The 15174-nt window shown below is 50.8% G+C and overlaps 1 protein-coding gene across 7 annotated transcripts in view; it reads right to left on the bottom strand.

The window, feature by feature from the left end:
• The window catches only part of LOC135915983 (melatonin receptor type 1B-like), a 264138-nt gene extending 249193 nt beyond the window's left edge, over positions 1–14945 (bottom strand). For 2 of the 7 annotated variants that reach the window (XM_070530820.1, XM_065449165.1), the window contains exon 1: positions 14629–14945. In XM_070530820.1, coding sequence (XP_070386921.1) covers positions 14629–14739 — 111 coding nt within the window. In that variant the 5' untranslated portion in view covers positions 14740–14945. Of the gene's footprint in view, positions 1–13778; positions 13899–14628 lie in introns of those variants that run through there. The other 5 variants (XM_065449170.2, XM_065449166.2, XM_065449163.1 and 2 more) reach the window with 4 other exon arrangements.
• Between the last annotated feature and the right edge of the window lie 229 nt (positions 14946–15174).

Below are 15174 nucleotides of genomic sequence, written 5' to 3'. Positions count from 1 at the left end.
GCGCCTCGCTGTATCTATAACAGGTACCGGCGCGCTGATTACTCCACGGAGCTGCTTTCCCGCGCATGCCTAGATACATTATCAAGTCGCGTAACATTTCATAGAGTCAAGTTCTTATATCAATTAATAGATAACGCATTCAAAATGGATTCTGCTATTTGCATTAGCTGTAACCGTTCTAGGGAAACGCCTTACAAGAATCAATTTACGACACATGAATACTGTTGTGTTAAAGGGCCCCTGAAACGGTTCGGACAAATTTTGTAGGCGCGTAGGGTACAGCTTAAGTAGAACATTCGCACCACAATTTAAGTGAAGCGTTACGTATTAATGGAGCTGCAAGCGATTAGAAGTTACCCTCCTCCCTAGCTATGCTTTTCCTCCTCAACTCGCTCGCCGAGCGAGCGGCGCTAAGCTCCGCCTTCACTGGTTCAGCGTCACGATGCGACGTCACATCGCTCACTTCCGGTTGTTTATGAGCACGCCCCCTCCCGCGCGAGACCTCTCCGCTAGCCGCTTGGCCGCCGACCGAGAGCTATCGAAGCAGCGTGCGTTGCGAGCATTCTGTCGTAGCGCCGAACGTGTCCGGTACTCCGCTAAAAACAGGCAAGCTGGTCATTTCGGCAAATGACTGGAGGCATAAACTCAAGCTGATGAAGGAACTTTAGCGTAGACGTACGTGAGCAGCCTGATCGGCCTGCACGGTCCAGACACTTGCTGGCGCAGCGCTTAACCAGTCAAACAAAGCGCTAATATTGCTCTAACCAAGTGTAAAGCATTTTAAACATTTATAAATCAACGTGTTGATGATTACACTCCTGCGAAAAATACACACCAGCAGCAAAGAATACACTTTGTTGTTGCTACTGTGTATGGTTGAGCTCTGTGCCACCAGGTGGTTGCACCGTGCAGACCGTTCACATTTGCCCTTCTGCTAATCTCGTGGCTCATCCCGGCACAGTCAAGCGGCCAGACCCTGTCCCCTTGCGCTTGCGTTTGCCCTAATACTGGACTCGCGGTTTGCAGGTCGCTACGTTTGCAGTCCACAAGGCAACAAAGTCGAATCATAGTGCTCGCGAAAAGTCTGAGACCGACTCTGACCGCGGAGCTCTCGTCGAAATGGAGTACGTTGTAACACAAGCAGACACGACTACAAGCAGACGACACTTGCTGTGTGCCGGAAGTGCTGAAGTGTACTAAAAAACTATTCTTGTGTATTCTGTTTAAGTTATTTTCTTTTTACAAAAACAAAGTAACTAACATTCCAACTATTACGAGCATCATTTGTTCACCATAAAGTTGGAAAAATTATCGACCACGCGCCCTGGTCAGCCAGTCAGATAGCTCGCCCATGTGACGTAATATGGGTTATTTGCATCATATGGGTAGGGGCGGCTTAAAATTCCGCCGAGCAGTGCGCTGCGATCGGCAGCGATGTGTATTTTTAAAACCTTATAATAAATTACACGCTTTACGCAGAGCACTTAGATGCATCAATTAATGATCAGAAGAACCTACTCTAACGACTCAGTACGTTTGTAGAAAATCGCCAAAATCGTTTCAGGGTCCCTTTAACAACATAAATTACTTCTCTTTCTTCCCCCAAGCCATACGGGAATGGAACGCCCTAGATAAATTCACAGCTCCACAGGATACCTTAAAAAAAAAAGTTAATTGAGCTAACGGCTGCATTAGTCCTGTCAACAAGCCAGACTCGATGACCAACTTCAGTCTGTTTTTGATTTATGCCGTTAATTGCGCGATGTGTACTCTTTGTATGAATGTATGAATGGATGCTTTGCGATGTGTATGAACGCTTGCTTTGATGACCAAATTTGGCGGCTCTCTCCGCGGCCTCTCGTGTTCCGCACTCGATGTGTTCGCTTGTCAATGCTTTGTTTTCTTGTCTTTCTACATCTGATTGCTATCTTATTTTATTATTGATTGTAATTTGTACTTCTTGTACATAACCCCACTCCTGTTACAGTCCCAAGTGGGAATAACAGTATATTAAAAAAATTAAATAAATATACCTTGTAGATTTCGGTTATCTACTAAATAATTAGAGCACATATACCGTATGTCCCAGTTAACGCAAGCCAAGCTGTTCAAATAAAAAAAAAGAAAGCTTAAAAAAACGCGGTGCAAGATATCGTTATAAGACCTACGGTGCTCGGTTGTCAGAGGTCTGACGACTGAACCCAGTATGATAGCGTGTCGCAAAGCTTTAATGAAGTCCTGCATATCGTGAGCCTTCACGAAGCGTGCCGCTCCCACGTGGGAACCGGAAGGCCGAGCCTCTCGGCCGCATCGTGGGCCTGCTGGACAGCCCAGAGTTGGTCAGTAGGTCTTAAAATTGTGTCTTGCTCTGTGTTTCTTTAAAGGGGTGGAGACATCAAAATTTTCGTTCATGCGTTTGTTGATTCAAACGTTGCGTCATGCTTCAGGGAGCACGGTACACACAGCGGGATTCATATATATCCGATAAATAATTTAATAATAGCATTATTATACCGAGCGATTTCGGTTTCGGTTTCTGGGCTCCGGGGGATGCTATGACGTCACAGAGGAGGAAACGCAACATGGCTTGGTCACGTGGGCCACAAAAAATAGTGACGTAAAACTATGCTGCGTCGTCTGCTCGGGCATACGAGTGCTCTGCCAGCAGAGGTCAACTGGCGATTCGAAGTGCATGTCGCGATTATTATAATTATTGCGAAGAGCGACAACAACGGTAAGAAAATATTGCGGCTTGTGAGAGTCGGTGATTCATTCCGAAGCTTCGTAAGCTTTAGCTTCGAAGTGAACCGGAAAAGGCCTAGCCACGATATCGGCGGCGCCGAACGATCAGAGGCGGTGAAGCTGCCGTCGGTGCACAGAGTGACCACTCCTCGGACGCTGATTGGCCGCTTCGCCGTACGGCTGCCGCACAAATGGGTCCCGGGCCCGTGCTCTCTACAGCTAGGAAATCTGGCCGTTCGCGAGCAAAACCGCCGTCGCACGGGGGCCCGCGAACGGCAAACGGCGTGCGGCGAGTTTCCGTGCCGGTAACGTGGACGGGCCTTCACATTGAGAAAGGCCAAGCGAAGGAGAGACCGCTCCGAGCTGCCGAACTATGCGACTATGCGAGGAGAGAAGCGGACAACACGAACGCCGCGTATCGTCCCTTTCGGAGTCGGCCGGCTACTGTTTTACACTCAAACGTGCAAAGGCCCGTCGGCACGGCAACTCGCTGCACGCAGTTTGCCATTCGTGGGCCGCCGTGCGGCGTTCGTGTTGTCCACTTCTCTCCTCCTGTGTCTGTGTCTGCACGCCTTACCCCTTCTTTGCATTAAGAAAGGATTTCTATATGCCTGTAGCTCGGTCATAGTGGAGGTTATGCTCGGTCGCTCGGCTCAGCAGGCTCCGTAATCGGCATTTCATCGCTACTCATCATACGTCACGTTTTTGTGCTGGTGTGCTATGACGTCAATATTTTCGTTCCTCCTCTGTGACGTAGTAGCTGCCGCGCTAGCGATGGGTCTCGACTACGAGAAGGAGTTTTTAATGACTTTTTGGAGCTGAATTAAAATTATTTTTAAATGTTTGCAGCGTCCGATACCTCGTTCTGGGTGTCCTTGCATATGGAAGCAGCCTGCAACATGCTTTTTGTAGCCTCAAAATTTGCTGTCTCAACCCCTTTAATCTTTCTTTTCGTTGAACAGCTTGGCTAACGTTACCAGGGACACCCTATATGCTTAAAGGCATACATGCGAAATATGAAAGATGTTGTCAGTGCCGCAGATTTGTACAGCACTGCACACTACATTTAACGAAGGAAATTTCGCGAAAGTCGCCGAACAACTCGAGCAACAGCGGTGACCGTGCAGTTGACAGAATAGAACGCGCTAACCGGGCTGCCGCACGATAACAGCAGTCGTATAATTTAGTTCTGCTTGTATACGCTAAGGGTGTGCCATGTTTCCGCTCCTCTGGTGTAGCGCACTTCTGCACACACTCGGGCCACCTAATTCGCCTATGGTGCGGACTCCGGGCGCGCCAGGAACAAAGCACCGTAGTACCACATGAGTGTGGAGGGATTCATGAATTTTTTTGAGGCGCTGAAGCGATTGATTTTTTTTGGCTGCGCGCAATGCTGCGCTAAAGTCCCCTGGCTCTGTTTGGGTCGTTGGGGACGGGCCAGGAATTTAGTGGTCGTGCGGAACATGGCTATTTTCTTTCTTAGTTTGAATGAAACGCCAAGGAAGAAGAAGCAACGTCCGTATAGCACAGCTATGTATAACATTCGGAGAAAACTGGGAAAATGTTCGATGCAAAAAAAACAGCAGGGCCAGTCGCTTTCTTTTTTTTTTAACTTCTTTCTGTGTTTCTTGCTACCTTTTCCCGCTTTCTCCCGAATGTATGCGCATACATTGATGCCTACATTTCAAGCGGTTGTGAAAGGGCAGCAGTATATGAAATTCGCGTAGTTGGACAAGCGTGCCGCAGAGCTCCAGTTACGATCTATACGAGTGCTTCGGTGTCTAGGTGTTTGCGGCGTTTCTCAGCACGAGGTCACCCGATCGAATCCCGAATACTCGCCACGTTCCGATGGGGGCGGAACGCAAGAAAACGCCCGTCTCTTTAGATGCAAATGCCTATAAAATGCTGTGTAAGAGCAGTGCATATTGGGGACATTAAACGCAATAGTTATTATTAACTACCGTCGATCACTATCATGAGCGGCGGGCGTCCGAGCGGCGGCCAGTGTGAAAGACGCTCTTTCGTATAAGTTTCCAGGCCACCACACGCTCTCATTTCCTCTACTTAGCGCGTCGCAGGCAGGAGGACCTATCATCATCGGGCAAACAGGTTCTACTTCTAACTCCTGCACGCTGAAGAAGAAACGCAACAGCTCACGTCGCGCGGTTGTCAGGATTTTTTGGCGGCGCAAACGAGGCTGTGAGGTGCCGGCGCGTAATGCGCCGCCTTTTCTGCGCTGATCGACAAGAGTCCGAGCTCCCGTACAGAGCGTCGTAACGCAACCAGTAAACCCAACCCTTCGAACGTGGGCGGCAGTTTGCACCTACTCAGCCGCGCGTGCCAGCCGCCTCGGGGCCCTATAATCGAGCCCTGGGGCCAGCGCCATCTTCCTTTTTTTTTTTCCCCGGCGTTTCTTTCTATTACCTCTTCCTCATCGCCGCTTCGACCCCCTTCCTCCTTCCCCACCACCCGAGACGGCGCCGCTGGACGCGCCGTGGCCACGGGCGGCTGGGCGGCGGCGACGCCGGAGCGCCGGCCGCGCACTGCAGACGCCGGGCCCGCTGCCCTCCCCCGTTCTTCTTCGCCACGTCTTCTTTTATCACCCCGTGGGTTTTGCCGCTGCCCTCTTTGTGTGTGCTGTTCGTTTCCACGTCCGAGACTCGGCCCGTTCTGTTCGCGGTCGGGACGAGAAGTCACGTCGCTGGCGTGGGCCACCCTCGCTTTCAACACCTTCCGCCTCCGACACACGCCCTCAGGTGCCAGCCCCGACGGCGCGTTTCGTCATTTTCGCTCATAGGAAATAACAGAAAGAGAGAGAGAGAGACTTTTCTTTTCTTCGTCCTCTTATGCCGGCGTGAGATGCGCGGTTATACCGCGAAGCCAACAGGCTCTGAGATGGAGGCGATTTTTCTCGCACGTCAGACCTTTTAGCGCCGGCTTCGTGAGCCAAATAAAAAAGTATATTTATGAAATGCGAATAAAATTCCGGCAGAGAATGGGCGTGCGGCAAACCGCGTAACATTTTCGAGCGCGCACGTACTGCTGTCTGCAGTTCGGAGAGCGTTTTATGCTCTTTCCTCTTTTTCCTTGCGGGCCAAGGGAGCGATCCTTTCAAATAAAGTTTCTCTCATTCACACTGTAGAAGGCGTTAAAAACTGCACTTTTTTTTTCTGTTCTCTCGCAGCCTCAGAGAGGTACGTTGTTTCGCAACTTTAGATATCTTGCTTCGAGTATTCTTTTTGTCAGCCGCAGCTTCCTTTAGTCACGTTTCGAGCAGCGAGCAACTCGGTACAGATCGAGCACCTGCAGGTATACCTATTGGAATTCCGGGTGCGCTTGAAGAAAATGTACTGTGTTGGCCTTCCGTTGAAAAAAACTAGGCAACTGTCTAAATCTTTTTTTTTTTCTTTCACTTAACATGTGATAACGTTTCTTTGTGTGGCGAGGGGACAAGAATTTCGTCGACATCGGCCGTGGCGCCACCATCGCCTACGCATACACTTAATGAGAAACAAATCAAAGAACACATCTTAATAATCCCGTTTAACCGAATGCCACCTTTAAACGGAATATAACAAACTAAGCTACTTCGTATATTGAGCAAGCAAATTGCGCCGCCAGCTCGACTTGCCACCTCTCTCGCTTTATTATATCTCGAGGCTTTCGAGCCGGCAACGTGTCACATCCCTGACAACTTCAATTACGCACTTGCTCCGAGCTTAGGGACCATTCCGACTTGGTAGGAGTAGTCTATATATAGCTGGCTGCATTAAGGGAAACGAAAGTCAAACCAGCGGCCTACCTCAATTAGCGCGCTGGATTCTAAGACTTTGCTTTACTTCAGCGCCCACGAAAACAAATATGTCTGACTGTGCACACGAGTGTGACAGTCGGCGAAAAAAAAAAAAAAAAAAGACTGGAACGCAGGGTGGCTTCTTCCGTCGCCTCACTGTATCTGTGTCGATTGGAGACTTCCAGTAAGTGATCTGCACAAACGAATAGCCTCGAACGAAGCACAGTCGACGGAGTGGCGAGTGACGCATTTTAGAGCCACATATTGTGTAGATCAACCATATACCTAACAGTGTCAAAAAAAAAAAAAAAACGGGGGCGGGGAGGCGACAGAGTGTTGCGAAGACGCAGGAATTCGCTGTTGGTTGATGTGTGACAGCAGTCACAAACGAGTCACCGAGTCAGCCGTATGGAGAGAGGCCACTAGGCATGACTACCTCAAGTATGAACAAAGCGCGCACTGTAAAAAAAAAAAAAAGCTGCTAATTTAAAGAAAATTTACATAAATTGTCTGTATCGCAAAATAAATTTTCTGAGAATGTTCTGTGACAGAAACCTGCTGAAAGAAAAAAAACTGAAATTGTTTGTTGTTCTTGATCTCTAGCCTATAAATCGAGTCAAAACAAAAATATGAACGTTTTAAATTATTGTAACTGCATAAAAAACTAAAATAAAGTATGAACGTTCTTTTTTTTTTTTCATACCCGCCGTTTTTTGCATATACCACGCACGACGCGCTGTTTGCGGTACTGTGAATTCTGAGAAGGAATTCTGAGCGCTAGCAAACGGAAGACGCTGGAAGATCCTGGGTTGCGTGTGCCAGTAAAGTAATGCCAAACCGCACACTTAGCCTAACTTATGCTGCGCTTCCCCCAGCTCCGCTGGTCTCTCGTGTTTGCGATAGCAGAGCCACGCATAATTTTTGTTGTTTTGTATTGCTCCGTTTTTTTTTTTTCACATTACTCTAATCAACTTTTGATCGCCGGAAACCGCAACAAGCTGCAATAATAAATTTGCACACAGTCAGCATAGTTTTTACCGACCACTGCAGTTGCAGGTGACGACTTATTTCGTCCGCCGCGCAGCCAATATCTTAATTTTACTAGTAAGCTTATGTTCTAAAAGGTGGCGTAACGATGTAAGAGTTGCCAGTCTCGTAGACGACGTTACACTGGGACGTGAGTGGTATGCTTCAGCAAAGATGCTCAAATCCAGTCACCGCGAGAGCAATCCTTATGGGGGGCACATTACCAGAGGGCACCGAATTTTAAGAAATGCGCGATACGCTGACCAACCAGCTAACTCAAATTTACTCAGCTATTTAATTGGCAGCTATAGAAAGCACGTTGCGAGTTAGTAAGTTCTTCCTGTAATTTTTCAATGACTGCGCTCATTCTTATTAGGCATCGTGAAACTAGCGCTCGCTTAGAGATACCCATCCATGCAATATGGGCTCCAAACTGCTATCGGCGTAAGCACAAAACAGCGGTGTCCATTTCATCAGGAAGCATTCGTTCGTTTGTTTGTTCCCTCATTCGGTTCTCGCTAGGACAAAGTTGAATATAAAGCCTCAAAGAAAAGGTCTTGTACCTTTTCAGGCATTGTATACTTTCGCCCGCTGTGGTGGCCTAGCGGCTACGGTGTTGCCCTGCTAAACACGAGGTCGCGGGATCGAATCCGCTCCTCGGTGGCCGCATATTGATTGGGGCGAAATGCAAAAGCGCCCGTGTCCCGTGCTTCGGGGGCGTGTTAAAGTTCTCCAGGTGGTCATAATTAATCCGGGGTCCACCCACTACGGCGTGCCTCATAATGAAACCGTGGTTTTGGCGCGTAAAACCGCATTTTTTAGCATTGTACATTTAATAGCCAGGGCCCCCGTGTCTGGCATAAGCGGTGCTTCGGTGTCCGTGTGTTTTTTGGCGATCTGTGTTGTCACAACACTGTGCAGCGCTTTCTTTTTCCTCCCTTGTTTTTCGTTGTTCCTTATTTTTATTTTTTCCTTTAATAAGTGCAGGCAGATTACCGTGTGAGAACGTCGTCAGAGTCATTCTTTCTTTCTTTTTTTCTTACTTACTTATACATTATTCAGTCAAGCGTAGCGAGCGCTCTATTTCTTTACGTATACGTGGCCACGCTCCGCCCTCTCTTCGCGCGACGCATCGGCACGCTTTAGTATGCACACCGGGTCATTCAATCCTCTCTCCCTCTCAAAAGACCCAAGCGCAAGCAGGTGGGTTCTATTTTGTCCCGCCTATAAATGTCAACTTGTTTCACGGATGTCAAGTTAAAAAAATCATTCACGACAGCGGTTTCTATTGTTGTTAACCGCGTAATGACGGAAATTTCTGGCTATTGTGGCGGCACAACCAAGTGTCACGAAACCACCGAGAGCTGAGAGGTCTCGCATTCCTTTTTTCTTTTTTTCAGTTTTTCCTTCCAGCCCTAAACGTGTCGGGTGAGAAACGAGCGCGATAACGGGGTCCTTTTTTTGGAGGGAGACTGCAGGGCATTTCCTGTCTGCGCACGCCCGACTGGCGTGTCGTCATCTGTCTATCCGGGGAATTGCATTCTGGTGTCAGTGGGCACTTAGCTGACTCGGGAGTTTCTCACTCTGTAGCTAACGAAGTGAGCGACAAATGGTTAAGCGCCCAGGCAGCCGCTGCTCGAGAGCGCTTCTTCATTGTCGGGGTGACGTCGAGCATACACCGCCGCGCACAGAGGCAATGTGGCACTCGTAGCGTGACACGATCAGTTTAACGGCAGCAGTTCGGAAGGTGGATTGATACGGCCCTCTCTTCTTTTTCCCTGCGTCCAATTTATCGCGAGGACTGCACTACTTGCAGCGAGGAAAAAGAAGACGGGGAAGCGTGGGGCAGGAGGGAGACCGCGTACAGGGAGGGAGGGAGGCGGCGCGGCGATGCCTCACCGATGACCGGAAGCGGCGTCGATGGTTTCGCCGCGCGCTCTGGATACAGGGACCCGTCCAGGGCAAGAAATTGAGCGGATCTCCCTCGCGCGAGTGTGTGTGCGCGAGGACTATCAGTCGTCGGCGGTGGGCGGGCGTGTGTTTGCGAGAGAGAGCGTTCACCCGCGTCGCATTACGCTCTTGCGCTTCGTTGCGCGGCGCCCGCTGTTCCGGCGAAGCAGGTGAAAACGGGGGGGGGGGGGGGGGGTAGGAACGATAGCGGGAGGCTCATTACGCAGAAGGACGCGCTCGAAAGTTGGCGGAATCATGGCGCGGTGAGAGGCCCCGTTTAAGCCTTTCTCGAGAGTCTGCGGAGGCCGGCGCGCCGCGTTTATAGCGCATACGACGATGAAACGCGAGAGCCTGTTTTCGCTCCTCCTCGGCTTCCCCAGCGCCGTTTGCCCGCGAAAGAAAAAGAAGAGAACGGCTGCCTGGCGGCGCCCAAGGGAATAATTCTTAGCCGTGGCGCGGGGAGTGTGTAGTGGCGGCTGTACGACGACGTCGAGAGGGGTCTCCCTTCGTCATTTTGACGCGCGGGCAGGACGCCCACTTCGTCTGGCTAATAGCACGCAGCGCTGTCGAAGCTACGACGCTGCATTCGCGAATCTGTCCGCGTGCACGCATACGAGCGGTTCGCTATTGGTCGGCGCCTCGCTTATCGCGCACCGCCGACAATCGTGACTGAGAGGCACTTGAGCGCCAGCGAATGCCGAAGCCTCACCACGAGCGGCGGCTTCCGTGAAGTCGATCCCCGAGTGGCCGACGCGAGCTCCTGCTTTCGGGCGCTGCGCGGTTCTCGTGACACCGAACGTTATGGTCGCGCGTGTGGGAAGGACACCGCCCGCTGCGGCCGTCCATCCGCGAGTGACGCGGCCCGCGAAGCGTTAAGTGTGCACGCTGGAGTAAGCATCTTGCGTGGCGCGAATCGAATGGCTTCGCAGCGCGCAAAGCTGAATTAATGCGGAGCTACAGCGCCTCGCCTCTGACCGTACAGGTTCGGGGTCCTTCTAATCACGAGGCGTGCTCGGTAAAAAAAAATTACGCGAAGGGATGTACGAAGCGAATTTGTAGGTCAGAAAAAACAAAAAAGAAGAAGGAAAACGTCTTTCTCGCGCTGTGGTGGATCGCTATACATTCTCCACCAGCGCGGCTGGAAGAATGGCAGGGAATTCCACTAGCCACACACACACACACACAAAAACTGTTTAGCCGGATGTACCATTTATCGTAACATTTGTCTCGTCTCCGTCTACTGAGTGTCACCTAGCGTGTATCCGTCGCAGCAGTCGCTGCGCGTCGGCGTTTCTTTTCTCTATGCTACGACAGGTTAGCCCCAAACGAGCCGGCAACTGTAAGAGATCACACCTGATAACATGCACCAAAAAAAAATGAATTAAAATCGTTCGCAACTATAGCCGCTGTGATAGAAAAGAATACAACTAAGGAAGAAAAGTGCGCGTATCCTCTCTCTTCGAAACTATAGCACTTGGTAACAGAAGTTCGAGTTGACACGTACACACGGCCTGCGGGCATAAATGCATGACCAAGCATCATATTTTGTCCGTCTTTACGACACTTGCCCGCAGTAGTTTTCAGGAACGTAGAAAGTATGGAAAAATTTCGCGATTATAAACACATCAGCCTTAAGTTCGAGGGCACTTAATGTGGAAAATATATCCATACGTTCTCAAGAGCATCGCATTTTGTTCGCAGTTTCCACAATTCTAATTTTTCTGGGGATGTATCACAGAGGGGAGTACGGTAGCGCGATTAAAAGACGGGACAAAAGAAGACACATAGGGACACACACGCTGTGTATGTCCCTGTGCATGTCCCTATGTGTCTTCTTTTGTCCCGTCTTTTAATCGCGCTACCGTACTCCCCTTGAAGATCCATGACCAACAAGCCCACATTGCAACCCTCGTGTATCACAGAGTCCGGCCTGGAATCCTTGAGGTACTAAAGGGAGACCAAACTTGACCCGGATGGCAAGGTTTGATGAAACTGTTCGAAACCGCGCCTACGCCCGATAGTTGGCAGTACCTTTATCGCGGTGTTCGCGCACTGCGATAAAGACAAGGTAAAAAAAACAGGGGGACAGGAGGTTGTTTTTGAAGAACACTGTTTTGAAAAGCCCCTTTACGCAATTCGTTTTTACTGATGTACGGTATTATTGTGCGTCTTTAGCCATACTAATTAATCGCTCCAGAGGAATAAGTGCGGCGAATTTCCAGCAAGTCTTTTTTTTTTCTCTAACATATACTTTCCTAGCGTCATCTTAGCCAACGTTCCGCTGCAATTACAGAGCTTATTTCAACGCGTCATTGTCCACTCGACAATGTAAGGCCTCGTGTGAATGACTCTGTTCGATTCTTTCTTGGTGTTCTTTTAATTTTATTTTTTGGAGAACGCAACCCACGTGGCGAAAACGGGGTGGAACATGCGAAGTGATTTCGAGAAACAAACGGACTGTTTGCGTGATGACAAAAAAAAAATCTGCATTTGGTTTGCACTTGCACCAACACTTCGGAAACGCGCGGAGTGTCAGCCGCGTATGACCCCACGCAGACAAGACTTTTCGGCTCGTTGCCGTCTATTATTTTTTCTCCCTCCCGCGCATTTCTTATATATATATATATATTTTTTTTTCATTTATTTCCTCACTCATCGCACCCTCCCCTGCGTTCTATTTTGGCGAGATCCCTTTCTTATTTACTCCGGACGCCAGCGATCCGGGCGCGCACACACACACGCACACAAGCAACGCGCGCGCGGCCGAGTTTGCGAGGCACGCACAAGCGCGTCGACCTTGGGAACTTTCGAGATGCCGCTGGAATGGCACACCATTAGCGCGCGCGGATTTTGCGTCTGGGGTTCGAGCACGTTTTACGCACGCGCGTACACGCGCGCGTGCATGCGTGCACGACGCTCGACGCGGCGGCGTCGGGACCGCAAGAAGGAGAAAAAGGCGTCGAGCGCTCAAGGCCGTTATCGGCAGCCGGCCTCGTCAGTTGCGGAGACCTAAGCCGATCCGCGGCCGTCGTCAATGCGCCTCGAACCCCGGGGGCTCAACCGCTGCGGGAGGGAACGTCGTCGTGGACGAAGCGCGCGCGAGGCGGAGCGCAGCTCGCGGCGCAGGCCGCCAGGTTAATCCGATCAGCGCGAAACGACCACTTGGACGGCTTCGTGCGCCCACCGGGTGGCATGTTGTCTAACCCAATTAGGGACCACTCGAACGCGAGCCGCCTGCGGCGTAAGATGCGGCACGCGGTCGCTTTTGGTCCATTTGCACCGCGGCCACGAGTTATACTCTCTCCGACCTGCCGTATCAACCCTTCTTGGTTTCGCTGTCCATTTCGCTCTACTTTCCACCTTCGCTTTCAGACGCAGATTTCGCGCGTTAAATTTGACGACGTTGGCGAATTACACCCGTCACAACAGTTCAGCCGGCCACCAGGTGCTTCCCCCTTTATCTTCTTGCAACTTAAAAGCGTTTTCGGGCGGGGATTCTCTCTGAAGCGTGTAGTGAAGGCAGGGACCTATGTTGCAGGGCGACAATTTGCTTTTATTGCTTTCTTCACTTTTTCTTGCTCCCGTCAGATGGTCAGTGCACTCGACATTATGCGACACAGCTGCGCGACAGGCGCACGTGATCGAGAGAAAAGTGGCGCTGGAAGCGTCGGGCCATTGCGTCGGGCTGCCCGTCAGAATTATAAGAGAGCTCTTTCCAGTCTAGGACGTACGGGTATGCCTTGGCAATGAGCTTCGGCCTCGTGAGAGTGAAAAGAAGTTGGTCACCGCCGTTGAATGTTGAAAGTGGGCATTGTGCATACATTCAAAGACAATCAGGCGCGTACTTCTTATTCACACTGAGAAATATTTTTTTGGTGGCAGTATGGTGACTTGTTACTGCCGGCTGTTGCTGTCATACAAATTTGGTACGTGCTATCATGTATTTGCTCTAAAAGAATATGCAAAGATGGAGCGTATACAACGAATACGTCGCGTTCACTCATACGCGTTCTGTGTGGCACTCGCATACGTTTGTATCGTGGCACACCAACTGCATAACCAGGGTCACCATCTTTGGCACTAAAATAACCATATAATTCGTCATTCCCAGGACACCATAAATATTTGAATACACCAAACATTCATAGTTTCCTTTAAAGTTTCCTTTAAAAAAAAGCAAAAGAAACAAAGAAAAAGAAGCAAGCGCTAGGACACTACGAACGACGCCATGCATGCAGCGCTTCACAGCATGGTTCTCATAACCTACCTTCCTGAGTAAGAAAGCAGTGGCCGAGCCTTTTGTCGAGTCGTGTGTAGACGAGGCTCTTGCGCTGATCTCACGCTAACAGCGTCAATGGGCACGATGAGGCGAACGTGACACCGGCGTCTGCGGCAAGCGAAGAACTGAACTGTGCTGCAGTTTTCACCTTAACTTCACGTAGAACGGCGCCTCGCGAAAGGAGGCGTTTGCCGCGATACTGTCTGGTTATAAGAAGCATGCGCCCTGAACTGGGAGCGTCTTAACGGCGCGGACGAAAAGGACGACAGCCCACGCCCAATAACAATAGAAAACTGCAGCCTCGAACGCGGCGTTCTTCTCTAGCGCATTACAATAGAAAATAGGTCGCCTCGGACAGCGGTGACATTCGCAGTTTCGAGACGCTCACGTTTGTGCAGCGTGCGCAGTTCAGTCTCCTGTTGCTCAAAACATTCTCGAGCGCAGCGCCGATGCACGCGGCCCGTTCGGAAAGCAGGGTTTTCTGCAATACACCAAAGTTGTGCGGTAGAACAAAGGTTCGGTGAAAGTGATGTGCATCTCTCGTTGCGGCCATCACGGCAGTTTACGACCGCGCCTGCCCGTGTTTTCGTGACGGAACTAAGCGGCTGCGCGCTTCGTGCGCGCCTGGGACACGTGCCAGCGAGCAGAGCCACGGCGGGATTTCGTTCACGCAAAGTCGCGCCGTTCATGCAACGCGCGCATGCAGCCGCGTCGGCGGCGAAAGTGCCTTTCCCGCTTGAGAAGGGGGCAGCTTCTCATGCGGGGAACGCAAGAGGTGGCAGCCTTGTCGCCCGCGGCTGACAGTGAACGATGTGCCAGAAAGGTGCTCTCGGCTTACCCAGAGCAGGAGACGGACATGTTGATGCGACGGGGTGCTCGGCCGCCGCGCACCCGCGGACCGCTTCGCCACTGAGGCACTCTCTCTCAGCGCCAACCTGCCCCGCTGCATAACCCAGACCCGGAGACAACTTCGCAATCGATTATAGTCGCCGTGGTGGAAAATAAAAGGGGGCGAACTGGGGGGCGGCAGGGCCTGCTTCTCTCGCTCACGCACTTCCTTTGTTTTTTCTTTTGTCTCGAACAAAAGGGGTGTGGGCAGACAGCGCGAGCACTGAAACCGCCGTGGGAGAGCGGCGTCCGCACCCGACTAAATTCTCAGACGGACTGAGGGGAGGAACGGGCATCGTCTGCTCCTGGGAGGGCTGCGTTGTCGTCGTCATGGCGACCAACATCCGGGACCTTTCCTTCTTCGTTTTTTTTTTTTTTTTTTTCTCTCCCGCTGGCACGTCACCCGGGCAACAGGCGGTTGGCAGCTCCGTTGCCCCGATGACAGTCGTCATGGCGACAGGCACGCCGTCTCGGGACTTGTTGGTTTTATGGCGCG

This window comes from Dermacentor albipictus, chromosome 1 (assembly GCF_038994185.2).
Source record: "Dermacentor albipictus isolate Rhodes 1998 colony chromosome 1, USDA_Dalb.pri_finalv2, whole genome shotgun sequence".
In the NCBI taxonomy this organism is placed as follows: domain Eukaryota; kingdom Metazoa; phylum Arthropoda; class Arachnida; order Ixodida; family Ixodidae; genus Dermacentor; species Dermacentor albipictus.
This window is presented reverse-complemented; position numbering and strand designations above follow the sequence as displayed.